Source organism: Ailuropoda melanoleuca, chromosome 5 (assembly GCF_002007445.2).
Source record: "Ailuropoda melanoleuca isolate Jingjing chromosome 5, ASM200744v2, whole genome shotgun sequence".
Classification (NCBI taxonomy): Eukaryota; Metazoa; Chordata; class Mammalia; order Carnivora; family Ursidae; genus Ailuropoda; species Ailuropoda melanoleuca.
This window is the reverse complement of record NC_048222.1, coordinates 110,364,089-110,389,018: the sequence shown is the minus strand read 5'-3', so window position 1 is coordinate 110,389,018 and position 24,930 is coordinate 110,364,089. Positions and strand designations below refer to the sequence as shown.

The following is a 24,930-nucleotide window of genomic DNA, read 5'->3' as shown; positions in this document are numbered from 1 at the left end:
CAAGAAGGCCTTTATAAATTGGTTCCCTTATTTGATTTCAAATGATTACAAATATACAGTAAAACAAGCAGCTTTATTGCAAATGCCACACATGAGAAAAACCAAGGGTTATCATCAGTGCCCCTTTCAAGGTCCTCACCCCTGAAGTCACTTGTCAAACACACCATCAAATGAGAGAAAATAATCAAACATCTAACTGCAGCTTTCCACTAGAAACCATCAAAATGGAAAAAATACTTTTCCTTATTGAAATGAAAAAATTATAAGTGCTTGGGAGGAATAACTGAATTATCCTTTTTTAATTTTTAAAGATTTTATTTATGTATGAGAGAGAGACAGCAATGGGAGGAGCAGAGGGAGAGGGACAAGTAGACTCCATGCTGAGAGCCCAGCCTTACCTGGGGCTCCATCCCAGGAACCTGAGATCATGACCTGAGCCGAAACCAAGAGTCGGACGCTTAACTGACTAAGCCACCCAGGTTCCTTATCTTTTCTTTTGAAGGCGACCTTTTACTTTTCAAGAGTGGCATCTTAGTTTGGGGTTATAGCTCTGACAGACTAATCAGTGAATGAGTGAATGATGATTAGTCCCTGGTAATAATCTCAAACTCTCAATCCTCCCTTGCATTTAAGGATAGTACTCCTGTTGCCTTGGGTCATGTACACGAACTACTACAAGCCCAGCTCTCTGCCATCTAGCATGAGGAAGGAAAGAGTTGATCAGTGAGCACCTAATACGTACCAGCTGAGTGCTAGTAACAGTGAGCTTTTATTTTGTGTATTTGTCATTAAAAAAGAAGTCTTGTGGAATAGAAGTTATAATTCATTCACAGTAGAAAAAAACCCTGAAGCTCAAGGGTGTGCTATTACTTTCTCAGAGTCAAACAGCCTGTAAGTCACAAGGCAAGGATTCAAGCCCAGCTCTCATCGTGAAGAACCCACATTTGTTCCAGTCCATTAATACATGTCCTCAGATACCGAACACTCTCATGGCCAGAGAGCAAATATGAGAGACTCTCTATACTCTTGTACTCTTCCCTCGCATTTCTCTTTTCCCAAAGAATTAGACTCAATAAAGTTTCTCTCTGGGAGATGGTATTTTTCTTTCCTCAGACTTTTCTTTCTCTCCTTCTCTGCCCCCCTGAAGTCTTGGCTTGAATGTACATCTTCAGAAAGGCCTTCCCTGACCCCCCCCCAGTCTAAATTAGATTCCCCTGATATGCTGTCCCCTAACACCCTGTTCTTTTAGAGTCCTTTTCAAAATTTAATTATGTATTTATTTGAGGGCTTACTTATTGAAAGTCTCTTTCACCAACTAGAATACAATAGCCATGGCCATGGCAAAGAGTAACAGTGACTCACTTTTACTGAGTACCAACAGCATGGGGGGCCCCATCTACACTCTCTCCCTCAACGACCTCCCGACAACCTAGGAGACAAGAAATGTCCTTGTTTTGAGGGTGATGAAACTGAGACACAGAGAGGTGAAGTCAAAAAGCTAACAAGTGAAGGAGCCAAGTTCCAAACCCAGGCAATTTGAACCCCTGAGCCCATGCTCTTCAACACGAATGAATAGGAATTTGATGCACCATGACACGGAAGCAACTGGCTTACCATATTTACCCCTGGTGACTGAGCGGAGTGGTGGGAATCTGAGAGCAAAGACTGTGCTGTCAGTGAGGATGAATGGTAATGACATTACAGGTGTTGCAGAGAGTGGGTGCTGCCATCAGGAAAGTGGAACTTTTAGAAACACTTCATTTGATTTAGAACCAGGAACTCCTCCCTGCATGGTGATTCTGTGCATTAAAATGGGAAGCATTCACATGCCGTGGATTTTGTCCAATTTGCTACTATGTTGAATTACAGACCTTAGAAGACTCTGGTCTGTCTGTCTCTCGTTGGCTCTTCCCTCAGTCAACTAAGAACACAATCTCATGCAATTTGAATATCAGAAGTTTCCCCCAATTCTGCCTTTTGGCCCCAAATTATATTATCCCCAGATATTTAAAGAGAATGTGTCATTATATTAAGAATTTAGGGAACAGAGCTTCCTATGCATCGAAAACTGTTCTACTGTGACACTCCCATGGAAAAGATTAAAGTTAATCTTCATGTATTTGAGGCAAGGTTTGCGTTTTCAGACTTTTTTTTCTTTTTTAAACTTAAGAAATCCAAGCCTTCCCTTTAGTCTTTCTTCATGATTTTACAATTAGTTTCCATCTTTAAAGTGGACTTCAGATTTTTCAGATACATGAAAAACCATATAACATATGGTTCCCACACTTACTCCATCCTAATGGAATAGTATCATACTTTCCTGATTATAAAAAACAAGGAACTGCAAAAATTTATATTTTAAATGTTACGTAATTTAACATCAAGGGTACATTTTTCAGAAATATATATCAATTGCTTTTATTCAGAATTAGTATAAATATGTAATATGTCAAATACCAAAAAGAGTTGCTGAATTTGGATATCTGACACATAGCAAAAGTTTGTTTTCTAAATGTTGATTTGTAGTTATTGATATTTTGGAATAGGAGTGGTTTTTCAATCTAAAAATGTCTTAATTGATCATTTTTTAGTCTTTTAGTGTTGCCAAAATCCTGCATTTTATCATTTTGCAAGATAGTGATTAATGAAAGTATCAAAGATTCAAAGAATTTGATTTTGCTATTTTGATAAATTGCAAGTTTAAATGACATATAAATCACGTAAATACAAACCCTACTCAGAAAATAATTTTTAAAGTACCATGATATTTATATGACCTTGAAGTTGCAGTAATGTATTGCATAACTTTTCAAGAGAAGTCACATAGAGGAAACCTCATATTTTCTTAAATTTATTAGTGCTCCTTGGTGGTCTAAATTGTTGGGGGTTTTTTTCAAGGTTTCTTTTCAAAGCAATAATCTTACTTAATTGTTTAATGTTTGTTCTCATAGAAGCCCATTTGAGTTCTTAGAGTAACAATAGGAAATATTTAATGGCAAAAAGCAGTGAAACATGGCTATGAAACTCAAGTATCTAGTGTTATATTTCGATATAATGATGTGAAGATAATGCTTTTAGCTGCATGACCACCATATTAACCACACATCATAAACAATAAATTTGATAAAAGGAAGAGGTCAAATTCATTAAAAACAATTTTGTACTCTTTTCTGTAGTTAAGCATTTATTTTTAATATTGTGATTTACTTTCATTGAAAGGACCCTGAATCTTCCATTTTCTGTCAGGACAAAAAAGACTTCTCAAGCCACAGAGGTATAGACCAAATGAAACTATCAAGGGAACATGCTTTATATTTCTGGGTTTAAAGTTTAAAACAAAATGGTCAGACTTTATGCCTCAAAGATGTTAGTTTTAAGGATGGTAAATGAAATTATATTAATCCATTTTATTTCATTTGTTTTCCAATTAAAGATTTAATATTCCTAATAGTTCCATAAGAATTTACTTTTATTCTTACAAACATAAGAGCCATTAACTCTCTTAAGACCTTTATTAATAAATTATGAAAAATTATTAGAATGACCAAGTCATTCTAAGAAAGATATTTCCAAGCTGCAAGACAATAGAAGGATATCTTCTTTTTCCTATTCATTAAGTAAAATTAATTGGGGGGCTTTGTGGAAATTACTAACAAGGTTTGCCCAATATTTATCAATTTAATATATACTTTAAGAATGATCCTATGAAGGAAATCCTTGAGAGAGTATAAGATGGGGAAAATGAAACTCCCTGAACATAAATATTTCCTTTGTTCTTTGGGTATATGTGTATTTTTGAATGGATGTGCATTGTCTCATACACTTTTTGCATAAATTCTTCCTTAGTTTATAATTGGATATCCAAATTTGAACCTAAATTCAGTATCTTCCATTCATATAAAGGTGGTGTACTACTCAGTATTGCTCCGAGGTCATTGTCACAGCTGTTTGTCAATATCAAGAATGCATATCCTTTTATCATAAATCTTGGAAGTGTGTTTTAGGTAGAGTTTGTTTCTGGTAGGGAGGAAAGATCATTGTACGATCTGCATCAGTATCCTTAGAGAACACTCAAATGTTGGGGTTGATTTCTAAAGAAATCACTTTATGTTTAACCTTATAGTACATGAACACTATGTGTATTTGTTTAACTAAGAAAAAAAATAATATTCCCGTAGTGGCCAAGTACATATGTTTCAATTCAAAGATAAAATCTGGTTACCTCCAGTCTTGCAAATCATTTATTAATAAGCCATTGGTAATAGATATTATCTAAATCTTCTGAAGAGATGTGGAATGATCTTTATCAAAGCTACTTGGTGAGCCTGGTGCCAAAATATGCCTTTCCATGCCTGTCATTTTCTGAAGTCTAAAAGTTCTTTGAATGGTAGGCAGCAGGATAATACCTCATGTACATAATTTAAGTGTATTCCTCATCCGATTAAAATGTAGAGCTACACATTCTGTATTTCAAAATAACATTCCCTTCCACAATCTTAACGATTTTACAGGTCAGTTGAATTTGAGGATGACTTTTACCTCCTATCCATTATAATAGTTATCTTTTATTCAAATAGCATGTTGGAATTTACAAAATGATTTTACGTTCTTTCTTATCCAAGCAGCCTTATGAGAGGGAGCAAAGATGCTGAGAAGTTTTCACTTGCCCCATTAAATAGCCAAGTAAACCCCTTGAGAGGATTCTTGAGTGTTCTGCTCTATTTTGTGGTGGCATATCAGTTTTTATGTATGTTTCACTTAAAAATCCAGTAAGAAAAATAATAATGATGATGATAAATAAAGTAAATAAAAATCCAGTAAGAAATACCTCTTCCAGGGCACCTGGGTGGCACAGCAGTTAAGCGTCTGCCTTCGGCTCAGGGCGTGATCCTGGCATTATGGGATCAAGCCCCACATCAGGCTCCCACTATGAGCCTGCTTCTTCCTCTCCCACTCCCCCTGCTTGTGTTCCCTCTCTCGCTGGCTGTCTCTATCTCTGTCGAATAAATAAATAAAATCTTAAAAAAAAAAAAAAAAGGAATACCTCTTCCCTCATGCTCAAATAATGATTTATTTAATTATTTTAAACCCCTGCTTAACTCAACAAAAATGTTTGGGTGTTTCACATTGAAAGGGACAGGTAAATTAAAATTTTAAAGCAGGAGAAAAAAGAAAGGAGCACAATAATGAGGCAGGGAAAGAATAAAGGAGGTTTAAAGGAGAATGGAAGTATTCTACAACGGTGGTCATGGGCTTGCAAGAGCTAATTGTGTTCGTCTGCTCACACCAGTGACATCAACTTGCCGGTTTGAAATTGGCCATGGTGAGAGTACTCACACCATGGAAATACACACAAATCAGGAACTTTTTTTCCAAATAGTCAGTGTATCAGCACATTGCCCTAAAACTAATTTAACCTTTGTGTTAAAATAACTGAGTTATAAACTTCCTTTTATTTCCTCATAAAGCTTTGGAAATTTAAGTAAGACTGTTTCAGTAATGCTTCAAGCCATGAACAATGGATACTGATGAGGAAATACAATCTATCCATTGTTTGTTCATTTCTTCATTTAGGAAATCGTTGGTGGGGCAGTGTCACATAATAGTTGACATTATTTGTCCTCCAATCGCAGACAATCTCTGCCTTGCCACTTCTGGTTGTGCATTTTGGGCAAGTTACTCAAATCCTCTATGCCTCTTTGTCCTTATCCAGAACATAAAGACAATGACAAAATAGTATTAAACTCCAGAGTTGTTACAGAGTTTAAGGAAGATAATGCTTGCAAATTACTTAGCATGGTCTCTGGCACATAGGAAGAATCCATTCTATTACCATTTGTAACAAGGCTTCCACTGCAGATAAGAGCCTTCCTAAGACACCAAAAAGACAAAGCCCTGCCTTCAAGAGGCTTGCAGTCTAGTGGAGAATTGGTCTAGTTCCTAATTTACATATCTAACGTTTTGCTCTATGTAACAAGGCAACTGCCCCGTATTTTATCCATTTACAGTTCAGTCTAAAAATGTGCACTTTTTCCAATCTAAGGTCTTAACACGTATTAAACCTCTAGGTTGTAATAGCAAAGTTTATTGTAGCTACAAAACTTTGATTATCGCCTTTATTCATTTTTAATTCCCGTGAATATTCTTATAGTTTTTGTCAAATTCTTGTTAATTTATTTTCATGTAACCTAAACACGCAGCATAAATCTTTGCTTTCTCTAAATGCTTCCAACATCTCTGTAAATTTTCCTTCTTCAAAAAAATGTTTAGGGCCAGGGTTTTGCTTTTGAGAATTGATACTTTTTGTAGTTTTATTATTTTGTTATTTCAGATAGATGTTTCACACAGTTTAATTAATTGAGGCATTTTTTTTTTCTTTTAGAGAAGATATTTTGGAAAACTGAACTTTGGAATACCGTAGATATTATTATCCTTTGACACATATAGAGAAAAATAGTCCCTAGTCTTCAAGCCGTTCCCTGGTATCATACTGGATTCCTTGGGCAGCCTGTATTACCTGTTCCACAGCAGCTCACCACAGCCTGGACAAGATAAAAGGTCCAAAAGTCAATCCGCTATATAATATGCTGTACTATCTCGAATATCACTGTTCAAATAGATTAAAAGCTTAAGGGAAAACAGAAATATGAAATTTCATTCCATCTGACAAAGTTTATATAAAATAAATCATATACATACACACATACAATATTATGGCCATAATAGTTTTAAAGTATTTAATTAGTATGTTTCTACGTTTTTCCCCATAGGTGTTCAAAAGAACATTAGTATCTGGAATAAGAAGCACCTGGGAAGCTGGATTTCTAGAAAATACCACTTCTAGTATCTTTCCTCTGTGTAGGTCGTAACTTAAACCCAGCATGACTGATTTATTTTGTTTATGTTTGAAAAGAGTGGGGAAGAGAATTGTTGAGGAAAGCTAGTGGTCTAGAAGTTTCCATCCAGAATAGCTCCCATTTGTACTTTTTTTTTTTTTTAAGATTTTATTTATTTATGTGACAGAGAGACAGCCAGTGAGAGAGGGAACACAGCAGGGGGAGTGGGAGACGAAGAAGCAGGCTCCCAGAGGAGGAGCCTGATGTGGGGCTCGATCCCAGAACACCGGGATCACGCCCCGAGCCGAAGGCAGACGCTTAACGACTGCGCCACCCAGGCGCCCCTCCCATTTGTACTTTTTAAGTCTGTTTTTACATTCGCTTCCAAAGATAAAACGTACAGTCTTAAACACAGATTTGACATGGACCAATTGCTACGTAACAGAAATCATATACTCCATGAGAAACTTCCTACAAACTCTGAATTGCTGGGTGTCCTTGAGCAGCTCTCCAACCTCATTTGAAGCAGGACAGATTTCTTTGTCAGGGGATGTGGTAGAGGTGAGCTGGGGCCCTACAAGCATTTGAAAACTGCATATACTTCTTGGAAAACTAGAACAGTGGGTGAATACAATGAGGCAAAAAGCCCTGAAGAGACAAAACAGCGCCTTGAAGAGCATTCAGTTATCAGGAAACCAAGAGAATGATTGGAGTAAGTTAAAAACATATCTAAAAGAAAAGCCAAAGCTGGAAAAATAGGGGACATTTTAAACAAAAGAAGAAAACTATTATTATTATAATAGGTCCTCGGTATATTGTGGCTGATTTCATTCTCAGAGAATAAAGGTTAAAAAAAAGCCAAAGACTGAATAATAAAATGACACAAGATATTTTATAAAAATGTTAATCTCCAAGTAAGATTTAGATGACAGGAAGACTACCAAATGTTTCCCAAGTACTCTTTAACTTCAATTTCTTCAACAGAGTTGATCATGACCTCCTTGTCCCCGGCAAGGAGGAGGGGCTAATGAACCTCTCAGATTTTTTCCGGAGTGTTTTCTGACACCAAATGACTTTCTTTTCTCACACCAACCAGTTATTCAGCACCAGCTGGGTGTCCAACAATTTCATTTCTGATGCTAACTATCCAGAGTTAGCCCAGACACTACTAACTAAGGGCTCAGTCCCACAAGACTGCCTTCACTTCCGGGACCAGCTGCAAATAGGGCGCCTCAGCTGCCCACATTTCTGCCCGGCTCAGTACAAATTCAGGGGTTCCCATAAGCCTCCCCTCGGGCTTACTAACTCACAGAACCCAGGAAATTGCTTTACTGACTATTACTAGTTTATTATAAAGTCTACAATTCAGAAACAGCCAGATGAAATTGATGCGTTGGGCAAGGTATGGGTGGGGGGACATGACGCTTCATGCCACCCTCCCAGCATTTCATTATGTTAACCAACCCAGAGGCTATCTAAACCCTGTTGTTTTATGAAGGCTTTATTATGTATGACTGATTAAATCATCAGACATGATTCGTTAAATCATGTGCGCTGGCGATTGAACTCAACGTTCAGTCTCTCTTCCCTCCCTGGAGGTTGGTGTGGGGTGGGGGCTGAAAGTTCCAATCTGCTAATCACATTTTTGGTTCCTCTGGTTACCAGCCCTCCTCCTGAAGCTATCCCAGGGCCCGCCTAGAGTCACTTCATTAGCATAGACTCAGGTAAGGTTGACAGGGGTTTATTATGAGTAACAAAAGACACCCCTGTCATTCAGAAAATTCCAAAGGTATTAGGAGCTCTGGGCCAGGAACCCAGGACAAAGACCAAATATATTTTTCATTATACCATAAAACCAAATCATGCAGCCCCTCTTATAAGCTAACTCAGGATCCTCAGGGAACTGACTCCTTCTGAGACCAAGTTACACTTTTGGAACTACTGAAAAGCATGGCTTCTCATCTTTCCTAGGAGTTGTGAAGAAATTAATACTCTACAATATGTTTCAAAAACTCATGAACAAAACAAAATAATACAGTTTTAGTGAGCTTAAAATCCTCTAGTTAGTAGAAATGGTTTGTCTACATTTAATTTTTACCTTCTTTGCTTCCTGTGATTAACACGGCAGCTTTGCTTGTGACTCAATTCATATGTGTCCACATGTTACCTGAAGGTCTTCTCCTTCTCCTCCTCCTCAGTTCTGAAAGGTGTTCTTTCTTCATTTTAGAGGGTGGTGGTTGTTCTTTCGTTACTGACAGCTACGAGAGGGTGCTTGCTGTGACCAAGCTTCACTTAAGTATCTCTATGAATTTATAGATGAACTTCACTTCTCTCTTTCAAGATGCTCCCAGTAGAGCATGGCCAAGATGGTTAAGGTCAGAAGTGCTTTGGATCCTATTTTGAAAACAGATTAAAATATTCATGTGGTAGGCAGAATAATGCCCCTCCCCAAAAGATGTCCTCCTCCTAATCCCTGGAATATGTTACTTTACATGGCAAAGGGGAATTAAGTTTGCAATGGAACTGAATTGCTAGACTGTATGTAGGGAGATTATCCTGGATTCTCTGGGTGGGCTCAGTGGCATCACAAATTCTTAAAAGTGGAAGAGGGAGCAGAGGAGGTCTGAGTGGTGCCAAAGGAGGAGGATTCATCCCTGTTACTACGGGCTTTGAAGATGGAGGGAGGAGGACAAAACCAAGGAATGCCAGATGGCTTCTAGAAGCTGGAAAAGAAGAGGAAATGAATTATCCCCTAGAGCCTCCAGAAAGAAACACAGCCCTACGAACCCATTGATTTTAGCCCAGCGAGACCCATGTTGGATGCTAACCTACAGACTTTAAGGTAATAGATTTGTGTTGTTTCAAGCCACTAAGTGGTAATTTTTTTACAACAGCAATGAAAAATGAATACATCTGGTATTGTATTTGAACTAACAATTCTCAAACAAACCTACTTCTCATTTCTGAATAGCAAAAATTTCCAGTCTAAGAGAAGCAAAGGTTTTTGCACAAGAAGGAGCCCACATTGGCTTCCAAGTTCTCTTGTTCCTTTCCTGGGGTGTAGGAGCACAAAATGTAGATATGTGAATAACAATTAATAAGGGAGACTTGCCTCCTAATAAAAAGTACATATTTTACAGAGAATTTAAAAAATACCACCATTCTACTCTTATGTTAATTCTCAGAAACTCCTTCATTATTAAGAGAACACCAATTCTACTAGAGGTCTTCATTCATACCTGTGTCATATGCATAAAACAAATTGGAAGATGGTCTTATTGTTTGCAGAAACTCTACCTCATACTCTTCATGTAATTTAGATTTCATAAAACGAAGCTTTTTTCTTTTCCTTACCAAGTTTTAGAGTGGGAAACCTTGGGTGCCAATATACTAATTAGCCTGTGTGTCCAAAGTAACCCAGAGTATGTATTTACTCCCTTTCATACTTGTTTTTTGGGCCATGCACATTTCTAATAGAGTAGCAAAGTTTAACCCTCCCCCTGCCCCGCACCCAAAAATCAGCATCTCGAAGAATTATGGTGAGAATGAAACAACTAAAAACTTACTTTGTTATCTGACTTTGTTATCTGTTTTCATGCATACTATTAGCTTCTGAATGACGGAGAGACTGGTTCTTATTAATTGTCTTGTCTTATCCCTGGTGCCAGATACAATGCCTAACACATGGTAGGTATTTGATAAATATTTGTTGAATGATGTCAAATACAAACTTTTTTTTATAAAGACTGTATATAACAAGGCATATCTTGAACTTAGCACTGCATTATTTAGTTTAATTTACGTTTCATTGCTTTCTCAATACCAGAAGGCCATTCTGTAGACTACCAAACTTGAAGCTAGACACCTGCCAAAGGGTCACTAAGAAAAACTATGCAGAAATGAGAAATGATGCTTTAGTTCAGTGCTGCCCAGCATTCTCTGAAAAAGATTAAGGCAAACTCAGCATTCTCTGAAAAAGATTAAGGCAAATTTTAAAGATAGAAATCAGTAAAAAACTGACTTTAACCACACTGAAAGTATGAAGGGAATGTTTTGTTTAAAAATCATAATGAAAGGCCATGCCCACAATTTCTTTAAAAAGAATCGTTATATATATAATGTATTTATTGTATATATTATATATATTATGTAATCATTTTACCATCACCTCTCTTTTTCTAGTAGATACTTCCATTTTCTTCAAAGAAGAGGAATATTTTTGGTCAACTGGCTAGAACTTTGATGTGTTCATCAGGGAAGAGTTTGTCCCAAAACTATAGGACTAGATCTGATCTTGTCCTCACATTAAAGTTACCAACACTCTCAGTTTGGGGTTTTTATCTCTCTTCTGTTGACCCTGTGAAATTGCTCCTGAAAGCTGAATGATAACTAGAATGGCAGTTAATTACTTATTTAAAGTCTCTTAGGAGAGTTTTATGATTTACTCTGAAACATGGGTCCATTTAAAGTATGCAGGGACATTATTTCAAATCATTCAACTACCTGATTTTGAAAAGTCATTTGTGCTTGGTGTGGCGCTGCCCAGACGTTGATGCAGTTTGAGAAAGCTGAGCAAAGGGGGAGGAAGTGTCCTGTGGTAGGTACCCTATGATGCTTGGGTGAGGTTTCAGTCACTGAACTTAAAAAAAAAGAAAAAGAAAAAAAGCATTACCCCCAAACTGAGAGAACCCTAAAGCATCATTTGTAAATTACTTGCCCATTTCTAGTGCTGATGTTCATCTCTAGAAGCACCATGTACACGTCAAGCATTCAGTATTAATAATGAAGCACAGAGTATAATGGGAATGTTTTTGATAAATCGCTGCTTTTCACCTGAGTCACGATAAGCGTTTTGCACATCGGTCAATGTTTCCAAAAGTATAATGTTAGAAGTCAGTGTCTTCTTGAAAGGAAGGGCTCCCTGGACCGAGACTCTTCCATTCACCATTCTATGAATTGTCTTTCTCCCTTTTCAGCCAGCTTTACTGAACTAATCACTAGAGGTTCATTCTCCCCAGATGTTCACTAGAAACAATTTGATAATTTGACATTTCTGGAAGCAGTGCATGATTTTCATTCCATAAAGCTACCCATAATTGAGGTGAAAGGATGGGAAGGAAGACAAGACGTGTCAGTAACACCCGCCCAGGGGCTTTCCCGTGAGCCTGGAGAGCTGGTCTGCGGGCCACCCAGCCTCCAGGCGCCAGTGCTTGGGGGTTTCAGGCAGGGCTGTGTCCTGGTGAAGACTGTAGTTGAAGCAATCAGAGACCCCAAGAGTCTCTGGTGGTGTTTCTGGCGTTGTAACCTCTAGCAGACCCTGCTCCAAAATTAAACATTAATGCCCAATCAACCTATTTCTTCATATAGATCTTGAAAAATGGCCCATACCTCAAAGATAGGCTTGCACTTGAGAAGTAAATCATGATTTGTCAAATACTTTAAATAGACAATGTAACTCCGAAGGCCAGTTCAAGCTAAATGTGAGCCTATAGATACCTTAATCTCCTGGCAGTGGTGGCATAGCCCCCCTTCTCAATCTCTGAACATTTAGGAGTCATGTTACACTACGTAGTTTACAAAGCTAGTTTCGAGAGACACTCTAGCATATTTACATAATACACTAAATTTTTCATCAATATAATTATGAATGTGACTATTTCTCTGAAATAACTTAGGAGTCATTACTCCTGTTTCTAAGCCAACCAGATCACTACTTTGCACCTGGAAGTTGACTTTAAAAATACGAAATCCTATGTAATAAACAAATGTAAATCCTACAACCTGAAAAATTCAGCATTACAGACTTTTTAAAATTGCATTTTAAATTTATTTTCTTGTCATTGAGATGTCTCATTCTGTTTCCATATTTGGAACTTCAACACATGCCAGTGATGCCCCCACATTCATTGACGAGACAGGTGAATCTCTAAAGTGAACAGTTGTCTTCCGTCACTTGCGGATTTGTTTAAATCTCCTTCCCCATCTTTCTATGGTGCATGAATTCTACATTCCTAATTCCTGAAAAGCAGTTAGCACAGGTTTAAGCCATGCCGCTTTCCAACTCAAATTGTATCTCAGATGATTTGATTAAAAACTACAAAAGAACTACTTTCAGCAAAAGCTTCTTATAGCGGAACACAAATATTTGTGAAGTGGACATAAAGTACTTACCCTGCACTCACAGCTTTAAGGTGAAATACACTCGGAAGAGGAATTAATCACAAACTAAATCCCACCCCTCGGCTTTTTTATCCATGCATCAAAGAGGTTTAAATGTGTTTTTCTACAATCAGTCCTTAGTTATGCATCCCAGCCTTCAATGTCTCATAAGAGGAAATATTTGTTTAATGAAGATATAAAAAAAACAGCAACATCCAATCAATACTAAAATCACTATAAAATATTCTGAAACATAGAGGCTCATTTTCATTGCTCGTAGTCATTGGATTCTAGATCCATACCCTTCAATGAGATCGTTTTGACTGAAATTCAGCCTAAGCATCTTGTGACATAGAAATGAAGAGGTTGACTTTTTTGACACTTGAACCCTGCTTCGGTAGTGCTGGGATATTTGCACCCGCTTTAGTATTTACATGCTCTTAAAGTTGCAATGTCTCCACTTTGGATGGCATATACCTGAAGCAGTTTTTCTCTAATCCAAGAGATAAATCAAGCAAGTTTACTTTAAGTGCGCTTTTATGCCCAAAACTCTGAACCCTTCCATCCATGGAGAATCCAAACCACACAGAGCTCTTTGCTTTGGTAGTAACCCAGGCTCTTCGAGGGGAGAATAATAGCATGAGAGCGGTTCCACGGCTGAGCGTGAGCTTGTAAAGGAGTCACAGTGTTGGAGACTGTTGCCCTCCTGTTAGACTTCTGAGGGGTCACTTCCAGCTGTTCGCCACAGGAGACGCAGGGTGTGATGCGATCGCGTGGTTAAGGGGAGTTACTGGCAGCAGTTGCTTCATACAGTTTCCCCCAGTTTGGATAACTCCTCAGACTACAGAGAAAGCGCTCCCTGGCTTACTAGAATTTGAACTTTAAGTCTCTGATCTAGGTAATTTCAGATACTTTAATTTCATTATAGAAATCCCTAGACTACTTGTGGGATGAAACAAATGCTGAGGCTATATTGAGTTTCATCAAGCTGAATTAGCAGAAAATAAAGATAAAATGCCTTTCTATTTAAGAACATGATGATGTTTTAATTGTTACAGCATTTGGCATGCCTAATGTATACAATCCTTGACATTCATATAATAACAAAGAAAGTTGTTTGGGATCCTTCTTTTATTTCCTAGTGTCCCCTTTCCTCTCTAGTATTTCTCCCTCCCCCCAAGCCAGCCCTGGTTTTTAGCTCTCCTCCCATTTCTCCATCCTTCTATAAAGCAAAGCTCTATGCTGTGAAAGATACATGTAAAAAGACCTCATTCCTATGTAGATAGGCCAAGGCTGCTTATTACCTAGTTATGATGAACAGACCACCATCGTTGTGACAACTGATGTGGATGCCTCCAGGGTAAAACAAAGGTTTACATATTACACAAGCAATTTAACTGTTTTCTAAACATATTGCCAAGACAGTGGGAGTTGGCAGCCCACACTGTGTTTTAGGTTTGGGAGACTTGGATTAGAAGTGACTGCTTGATTATGAACCTTTTTATTTGTCTTCTATGAACTACATACAACCTAGTAACCCGGCAAAGAATTCTTCATAGCTCTTAAACTTGTCTTCCTAGCTTCCCGAGATTGCATACACAAATCACTTGACAAAAGTGGTGTAAGGGTCTTGTGCATCGATAACCACACAAGACAATTGTCTTGTTCTAACCCTTAAAGAGTTCCGCAGAGTGAAATGTTTTATAATCCTTTTTTGTGCAGTAGGCAAGGAAGAAAAGAAAAGCGTTTGGGCAAAGATTATCCAGAAGAAAGAAAGAGACTCTTTTGGGGTTCCAGTTGAAACACAATAAAGAACATAATTAACTTCACGATTCTTTGTGTTTTTCATTTGACTGCAGGGAGGAGATGAAAGAGGTCTGCTAAGCCTTGCATTCCATCCCAATTACAAGAAAAATGGAAAGCTCTATGTGTCTTATACCACCAACCAAGAACGGTGGGCTATCGGGCCTCATGACCACATTCTTCGAGTTGTGGAATACACAGTATCCAGGTATCTCTAAAATGCCCTGCGGCATAAATATTTTTCAGTCTTATTTTCTCATTATCTCTTCCTAATTATTTTAGAAGTTAAGGTGACAGTAATTAAACCACAATCTCCATCTTGCTGAAAACTGCATATGTGTCCATAAGGAGGAGTGAGAGAAATGGTAGCTTTGGCACTTTTCCTCAATTATCTTTCAGCTTACATGCTCCTTCTGAAACAGAAAATAATGTCATTTATCGGAGAATTTTTATTAGCTTCATTTGAAGCATATGTTCCCTTATTTCCATGCTAAGGAAATATCCCCTAATTGTGTACGGTTTACTTTGTGGTGGGTTCGCCTTACATCTTTAACAACTATGGTATTGCTTCCTCCCCACAATGTAGAAAAAATCCCCATCAAGTTGATTTGAGAACAGCCAGAGTATTTCTTGAAGTCGCAGAACTCCACAGAAAGCATCTAGGAGGGCAACTGCTCTTTGGCCCTGAGGGCTTTTTATACGTCATTCTCGGTGATGGGATGATCACACTGGATGATATGGAAGAAATGGATGGTTTAAGGTAAAAAAAGAAAAAAAAGTTCCCCTTGATGTTAAAAGGTTTTAAGTGCCAGCCAGGGGAAAAAGTGTCAGAACCAGTAAGTTAAGAACTGCCTTTGAAAAAAAAAAAAAAAAAAAAAAAAGGACTGTCTTTGAATTATGTTGCCTTGGTTAAATATTTAACTTTTATAAAAGGAGGAGGAATTCAGTCATATGCTGATGGTATTTTTGGAAGTCGCTGTCCCTAGATGTTCAGAAGTGCATGAGTGCCGCGTGGGCTGCAGGAGGCACAGCCCGGGGACAGTGGCGGCCCCGCGCGCCCTGGGCAGCGGCTCGTGCTCGGTGACCCTACAAGTCCGAGCGCGCAGCCACAGTGCAGGCTGGACTCGCAGGGTCCAGCGGCGCTTTTGCGGGCGCACGGAGTGCAGGGATTGGCGAAAGGTAAAGAACAGTGGCAAATGTGACACACTATTGATGCTGCAACCCTCGGCCACTATGGAGCTGCCCTGCGGTGCTGCCGCTTGTCCGAAACAGACCTGCTCCTGGTTACGTTTCCCACGATTTGGAATTTGTAACATTAATAATTTCGTCTCAAAGGAGGGGATGATTCTTTGGACTGTAGCGCAACCTCCCACATTCGGGTTGGGTGAAATACATAACAAGAGCAGAAAACACTGAAACTGGTCCTCCAATTTCTCAGTGATTTCACAGGTTCGGTGCTTCGGCTGGATGTGGATACGGATATGTGTAGTGTGCCTTATTCCATACCGAGGAGCAACCCGCACTTCAACAGCACCAACCAGCCCCCCGAGGTGTTTGCACACGGCCTGCATGACCCAGGCAGGTGAGAACAGAGTCTATCCCCTCGCCTGCTGTAAAGCCAGGCCAGAAGTGGAGAGCTGGGGAAAGGAAGAGGGGTCCAGGCACAGAGCCTCCACGGGTAGTGTCCAAAATCACACCAGCTCATTATCTGAGCACTCTTCTATTAATGTGTGAAGCAGACTGAGAAAGTGGATGAGACATATGGAAAAGAACAAATTCATGGAGAAAAATTGCCTTGAGGTTCTAAAGTGTTATTAGATAAAAGCTGTTGGACCAATGTAATGATTAAGACTGCAGTTGTTCAAATTCCAAGAGATAATAAACCTTTTAAATTTTCTCCTTAAACCCCTTTAAATGAAATTTTCCATACCCATTAATTTTTTTAAATTTTTAAAATTTATTTTAAGATTTGTCTATCTGAGAAAGAGAGGAGAAGAGGGGCAGAGAGTGAGGGAGGGTCTTAAGCAGATTCTGCACTGAGCCCTGAGCCCCACACGGGGCTCCATCTCACCGCCCTGGGATCGATACCCTGAGATCACGACCCTGAGGTCCTGACCTGAGCGGAAACCAAGAGGTGCCCCGTTTCCATATACATCAGATAGGGGGTAGTAATAGCTACTTTGCAAGGACGCGATAATGATTTACTACAAATCTAGAGGTAAAGCACAAAGCGGAGTGCCTGACACACATGGTAAGTTTTAAATCAATTGCAGTTCTTATCATGGCTTTACTTAACCTACGATGACGCAGTATCAGTTCATAAGCTCATTGAGCTCAATGTTAACATTTTTTCACTTGAAAAAAAATAGAAATACTAAAGGAATTCAGATTGACTGTTTACTATAATGAACTATAAAGAAAGGAGCACTAAGATGTATGTAGAGTGAGAAATTTGGGGTACGCTTAAAAAATGCTATGAAGTATAATATAGCAATTCTATGATGAAAGCTTCATCCAATCTGTGGTCTCTTATTCATACTGTGGGATATTTGGCCACATTCATTCATTTACTAGCTAAGTTATTATTGCTATTTAATGTTTATTGAGTGTTCACTATGTGCAAGGTGAGTATTTCTCGAACTTTTATTTTTATAATCCCTCACGCCCTTCATCTCCCCTCCATCAAAGTCCAAGTCTACAGTTCATTTCCTTTTTGGCATCTCAGCAGATCTTAAAATCTGTGCGACAGGGAATACTTAAGGTGGGTTCAGGATGTGGAGGAAACTGTCACATTCCATTCCTATAGCTCAGAACTTGCAGATACCACCGCAAAGCAGCACTTTGAAGTCGAGCAGCCTGAGTCACCACAGTCTCACTGGAGCTTTCGTGCAACCTTCCTGGGGGTCCTGGACCCTCAGTGCAAAAACACACGGTGAGGCGCTTTGCAGACCTTGCATGTGTCAGGACGCCTGTGCCGCAGAGCCTCACCTCCTCTGGCAGCAGCGGGCTAAAGGGAACTGGTGCCTCCCTCCAAGAGCATTTCAAGCAGAGAAAGATTTAATAAAGCAGAAAGGAAACTAAAACAATTACTGGCTAAAAGTAAAGCTGCCTTGTATTAAGCACCTCGGTGCAGAGTACTGAACTAAGTATCTCATGCACATTATCTCATTTTTGCCTCTCAGCGGTACTTGGTGGTAGCTGGCTTTGAGCAGAAGGCATAGATATTTCCCATATAGCCCCTGACCCCCACACAGGCATAGCTTCCCCATTAGCAACATCACCCACCAGACTGGGACATTGTTACAATGGGTGAACCTACATTGACACATCGTTATCACCCAAAGGCCAGAGTTTCCATTAGGGTTCACTGGGGGTTGTACATTCTATGGATTTGGACAGATGTATAATGACATGTACTCACCATCTGGTATCATACAGAGAAGTTTCACTGTCCAACCTCTTTTTTTCCATAAGAAACCAAAGGTTAGAAGGGTCAAGTCGTTCTCAGTGACCACAATATTCAGCCAGAGCTAGGCCTGATGGCATCCACCTTGGGGAGACCTGGGCTTTCCTTCCAGGTTTGCTCTTTTCTTAATAGAAAGAGGTCAAACCTTCTTTTGTCATAGTTTCTCCATCTTTAAAAGGAAGACAGTATGGAAGAAATTTCTCTGCCTGTATGGATTTAGGCTCCACCTTAAGTCACATCACGACTGTGTCCTGTTCCCTGCCAGGCATTGTACTCTGTGAATCATTGAATTAAAGAGGACAATAAAGGGACTGTTGCCACAGAACAACTAACTCATCTTTGGCGGGTGAGGCTTATAGTTTCCCTATTATGAATGGGATCATTTGGATGCGACAGTTTTTGTTTTGTAGTTGTTGTTACTGTTGAGATGATTGCTACATACGACTCAGCAACTCTTAAGACCCAGAACTTACTCTCAGGTTGTTTTGCTTTCTAGTTTATTTAATAGCCCCAATGGTTTGGTTCGGTTGTCAAGTCATTAATGTATTTGGTTGACCTAAATCAGTGATTCCCAATGGGATGATTTTGCCTCCAGAGAACATTTGGCAATGTCTAGGAACATTTTTTAGAGGGGTTCATGCTACTGACGTCTAGTGGCTGGAGGCCAGAAATGCTGCTAAACTTCCTTATGGGCCCAGCACAGAACCTTCCCTCTCCTCCACCTTCCAGTCCCCTGCTCAAAGAATTCTCTGGCTCAAAAGGCCGATAATGTCAAATTTGAGAAACCTGAAAACAATGCAACACTGTTTTCCACATTTGTGAGAACTTCAAAAAATTGTATTATACAGCTTCATTCTTCCCCCAACCCAAACTCCACATTTCCAGTCCCTCATGGACTTACACATTCAACAAATATTGAGCCCCTTTTATATTCTTGGGTTTGAATTAGGTAACAGAAATACAGTGATAAAGAAGCTGGACATGGTCCCCATGCTCATAGGCTTTACAGTCAATGGCTTAAGTCATGGAAATATTCTAGTTCCAGATTGGGGGTGACATGAAGACCCAGTTAAGGTAAAAGACTTCGGAGGTTGTGGGATCCAGCTTTATTTTATTCCCTAAACTGTAGCTTACACTTTCTCTCCTTTGTGAGAGCAGCTTGAGTTTAAGAATATAGCAATCCCATGCAAAACCCACAAAACTAATACCAAAACGAATTCTATTTTGTGGGCTGCAAATGTGAGTTGATCTCATACCTTACCAGTGTATTATAGATGTGACAGTCCTTAACACACTAACAAATGTTTTAAGTCACTGCACATTCGTCCTAGAGAGAGATACCAAGAGAAATTAGGAAATATTCCCCAGAGGTCGCTTAGCTTCAGCAGAGTAAACAAACAAATCTGAATGTGTCTGTTGAGGAACCAAACGAAATAGCCCCCAGGGTCCTTGCCAGCCCACAAAGGGGTTCCTATGTCAGGAATCTCCAGTCTGAGTTTAGAAAAGACCCTGGTAAGAATTCACGGATGTCCCCCTCTTGTTATGCAGATGTGCTGTGGACCGACATCCCACTGATATAAACATCAACTTAACAATACTTTGTTCAGACTCCAATGGAAAGAACAGATCATCAGCCAGAATCCTACAGATAATAAAGGGGAAAGATTATGGTAAGTAGAGCATAATTTGTTGACTTGGCTTCAGTTTGGGCCTTGTTTTATTTTAATGTATTAATTGAAGAGAAAAGGATTGCTACAAAATGACCATTTGGGAAAGCATAAAAACACTGACCTAACTAACAGTGGTAAGGGAGTAAATTGCAGGACTCTTTAAAGGTCCGGTGACACTTACAAGCCCTAGGAATTCCATTTGGGTAATTACCTTTCCCATGGTTTGAAGTGTGCTCTGTAGGTCCAAAAATTTAATGGACCTTCAAAAACTAGCTGTTTATATTTTGCTCATCTGAGAGTCAAAATGAATAACTTCTATTTATTTAATACATAAAGGAGAACTTGTCTTAACATCCTTACATACAGCAGAAAAAACAAGTTAAAGGTAAGAAATTTTTCAATACCCAATATGCTAGTTTCAGCAAATAGAAAAATAGTGTTTCAAATAAGAATGTAATTTTTTAAAGTGCCTATTTTAGAGAAAACAACGTAATAGACTTGTAAAAACTGGTATTTACCCAAGTCATGAAAATGGGATGTTTAGGCATTATGTTTAATAACATGATTTACTAGGGTGTTTTAGAGACACATATACAAAATAAAGTTGGATAATAATGAAGGCCAAAAAATTTAATATTTTTTAGTGTTTTAGTATTTACTCCTTTTGGAGGAAGCAATATATCAAAATTATTATGATTCAGGGAACACAGTAGATTAAGATTATTAAATTGATTGCTCCTTCTATTTACTCATTCAATAAAGATATTTATTCAGCACCAGGAATGTAGCAGCTGTGTTAGTTCATGTGGTATTCAGTTATTTTACTCTATTTTTTTTTCAGGTATTTGTGTGTGTGTGTGTGTGTGTATCTTACATAAGCCAAACCAAAGAATGATATGGTTTGAAAAGAAAATCTTATGAGTCACTGGTTTGATGGAATTTTGGCTAAATTTGTAGATTAAACTAAATTCCCCAATCACATTAATTGGGGTGCAGCTGAAACTGGCTACAACATTGATAGCCTTATATTTATGTTTTGAAAACACATCCGGAGTCCTCTCACAGTGTATACATGTATCAAATCACCACAATGTACACCTTAAATATTTTACAACTTCGTTATTTTTACTTCAGTAAAGCAGAAAACAAAAATAAAAACAAAATAACCACATTCCTGGTACTTATAACATGCCAGCCCCTGTAGTAACTTTATAAACTTGACTCCTTTCATTCATGGAACAACTCTGTGTGATAGGCACCCTTATTGGCCACATTGTACCAATGAGGGAACTGAGACACAGAAAGGTTAATTATCATACAGCATAAAGTCGCAAGGTCTGCATTTGAACCCAGGCCTACTGATTCCAGAGTTCATGACCTTAATCATTCATTTTCGCTGCTTCTAAGTGAACTAGTTAAAACTTCATCTTTTCTACTTTTTATAATATATTCACCATAACCACATGGGGAGGGAGAACTACTTTAAAATTACCATCTTCCCACAAAAACCTTTGCCTAAAATACTGCCTGTTGATAATGGCTTATTTGACATTAAGCACATAATAAGTAATTTTCAGATTAATTTGCAACTGCCTTTAGATCTTTTTCATTGCAATTAGCGTATGTGTAGTCAAGTATATAATGACATGCACGGAAAGACTGAGATAGCTATACCCATGTAATTAAAAAGAATGGCTGCAATAGACATTGTTGACCATACAGCTCTATAAACGAAACTATTATAATAGTTTAAATGAAGATATCACTTGAGTGACAGTGTTTTTAAATATACAAATGTGGTTTTAAAGAACTTTTATGTGCTATACTTTTATTTTCATTAAAATATGGATTTTCAAAGATTTTGTGTAACCTGACAGAGGTCTGGCTTAATTTACTAAATATATGCAGAAGCATTTCTACAGAAAAATCAATTTTAAAACAATTGCTTTTTTCAAGTCTTTTGGTTCTTAAGTAAATAACCATGATTTCCACAATATCCAGATTCTGATTTCATTGTAAATTTGGTATGTGTGGCAATTATAACCACAAGCATTTGTGGAGCATTCTCATTTCAGTAAGCTACACATGGAAGCTCTTTATATTTTTTACTATTTAAGCAACAGAACTTAATTAATTTTGCTAAATATCTAGAACTGCATTCATCTTGTGTATCATAGAACACATTTCAAATTTAACGTAAATTACCATGATAATATTACTTGGCCTCCATTACTTTTATTTCATAAAAATGTTTCATTTGATCTAATGTTATGTTTCTTTCTTTCCAGAAAGTGAGCCATCACTTTTAGAATTCAAGCCATTCAGTAATGGTCCTTTGGTTGGTGGATTTGTTTACCGAGGCTGCCAGTCGGAAAGACTGTACGGAAGCTATGTGTTTGGAGACCGTAATGGGTAGGTTTCCTGATACCACAGTTTGATGTATCAAATGACATATCCCTTGATTAGTGGGCCGACTGCCATAAAATATTCAAATGATTGTCTCCCTTTGGAGGTCAGGTCTGGGACACATAAACATTATTATTTTCTTTTTGTTTCATTATGTATGGTGGTTTCATTGAAGAACTTCCTAAGAGATGCTTTTTGAACAAATTTGATTAAGTTCATAAAATAATGTTTAAGAGCAGAGAAGTCTTCAGATGGACTTTTCATATTATGTAGGCTTTTCCCTTCATCCTTAACATAAATGTTCCATGACAATGAGTAATTTGAAAACTATTGTTATACATGACTTGGGTAAATATTTTCCAAATTATTTGGAAATTGGAAGGCTAAGAATTTTTGTTTTTGCCAGACTTTCATAACTTTTAGCAACAGAACTTAATTTGTCTCTATCAGTAAGAATACTACACAATTAAATTTTAGCCTCATTTTTAGAGGTCACTGTGTGGGTAATTCTCAGGAACTCTTGTGATGAAACTCAAATTATGAATCTTGTTTCCCAAGTCACTGGCATTCAGGCATGTGACAGAGCTGCTATGCTTGGTCACTAAAAGGAACTAGAAAAGTTTACTGACCCCATAATCTTCCCCCTGTCCCTCTCTCTGATTAATAGCACAGCATGGAGTCTAGTCCTGGAGAGGAAGTATCATTCTCTGGATGAAGGGGAGGGCTTTTCTCATACTCAGGTACTTTTAGTACCCCCCTCCAAACAAAATACTATCTTTACGTACTTTCTCCCCACATGAGAATTTCACAGTATTCGCACACATTATGGGCTATATTATTTTTCCTTTTAGAAACCAGGTTTATGGCACAACAATTATTCATTGTGAGCTTTATGCTAAGCATTTTATTGTTTGCTTGTTTGTTTGTTTGTTTTAAGCAAAAGCATATTTTCATTGTAAGTTTACGGTACCTTTTTGTTGTAGGAATTTCTTAACCCTCCAGCAAAGTCCTGTGAGCAAGCAATGGCAAGAAAAACCACTCTGTCTCGGCAATGGCGGTTCCTGTAGAGGTTACTTGTCAGGTCACATATTGGGATTTGGAGAAGATGAATTAGGTACTGTACAAGCTACTTCTATGAAGTTCATCCCCCCCGCCCCTTGCCCAAGAAGCTCTGTTTTGCTCTGAGGAATAAGTGTAAGAATCTCGCCCTCCGTTTGCTGGCCGTGTAACCCGCGGCAAGGGTGACCTACCGTGGAGATTAGAGATGGCCCGACTACGTATTCTCTCCCAGTGACCCTTCTCTGGGGGTCTTTACATCTTATTTCCACTCCAAAAATGTAAAAGTTACAAAGCAGGAAAATGGAAGGCAAGCACAAAGAGACTTTTTGAGTCCTAAAGGAGAAAATCTTGAAGGTCTACCGATTCTTTAGGCAAATCTGAGTCATTTCTTCCTATTCTCTATCTGAAAGCCTTTCCACTTATCCGTGTCTCTCGGCATAAATAAAAAATCTGCTGTAATCTCAGCTTCATCTTATCCTCTATTTCTGGATTTTTAACTTAATTTTATCTTTATTTTTTTGTCCATTGGGACATGCAGTTTGTACATGATAAGCTGAATTTGTCAATCTGCTTTCCAACAGAATAAAAATTATCTTCTGGATGATAATCTGTGGGGTAACATACACTATATTTGATGGTATGTTATCAAAATGTGCACAGCTTACAAGCAAAAAGAAGTTGAAATTGGAATGCCATGAAAGAGTGAAAATGCTCCTAATTTTAAATTACAGAGATAAATGTAGCTATCATAATGACTCTATTTAAAGAACAGCATCCAAACAAACCATGGCCATTAAATCCTTTGGCCTCCCAGATGAATTTTAGGTCTTAAGAAAGAAGAGTTGTGTTTCCCATCTAAATCAGAGTATTTTCTTTTTTTTCTTTAAATTTTATTTATTTATTTGTCAGAGAGAGAGAGTGAGCACAAGCAGGGGGAGCAGCAGGCAAAGGGAGAAGTGGGCTCCCTGCTCAGCAGGGAGCCCAATGAGGGACTCCATCCCAGGACCCTGGGATCATGACCTGAGCTGAAGGCAGACGCTTAACCAACTGAGCCACCCAGGTGTCCTTAAATCAGAGTATTTTCCCTAGTAGTCCAGCTTTGGTTTTATTACATCAAATGCAGAATTCACCAGGAATAGTTCCATGCCATTCAGTTAGGTTAACCAGGGACCTAACACATATTTCAGAGCTACAAGAATATAATGATTTAAAGAAGAGACCTCCAGGGGCGCCTGGGTGGCACAGTCGTTAGGTGTCTGCCTTTGGCTCAGGGTGTGATCCCGGCATTCTGGGATCGAGCCCCACATCAGGCTCCTCCGGTGGGAGCCTGCTTCTCCCTCTCCCACTCCCCCTGCTTGTGTTCCCTCTCTCACTGGCTGTCTCTGTCAAATANTGCAGTCGTTAGGTGTCTGCCTTTGGCTCAGGGTGTGATCCCGGCATTCTGGGATCAAGCCCCACATCAGGCTCCTCCGGTGGGAGCCTGCTTCTCCCTCTCCCACTCCCCGTGCTTGTGTTCCCTCTCTCACTGGCT

General features: G+C 38.7%; 1 protein-coding gene across 3 annotated transcripts in view; it reads left to right on the top strand.

Annotated features, from left to right (window-relative positions):
- Positions 1-24,930, top strand: part of HHIP (hedgehog interacting protein) — a 92,497-nt gene that overhangs the window by 41,232 nt on the left and 26,335 nt on the right. For all 3 annotated transcript variants that reach the window (XM_034661566.1, XM_019796415.2, XM_002916233.4), the window contains exons 5-10: positions 14,855-15,006; positions 15,385-15,558; positions 16,237-16,380; positions 19,813-19,934; positions 22,223-22,346; positions 23,324-23,454. In XM_034661566.1, the coding sequence (XP_034517457.1) occupies positions 14,855-15,006; positions 15,385-15,558; positions 16,237-16,380; positions 19,813-19,934; positions 22,223-22,346; positions 23,324-23,454 (847 nt within the window). The remainder of the gene's footprint in view (positions 1-14,854; positions 15,007-15,384; positions 15,559-16,236; positions 16,381-19,812; positions 19,935-22,222; positions 22,347-23,323; positions 23,455-24,930) is intronic.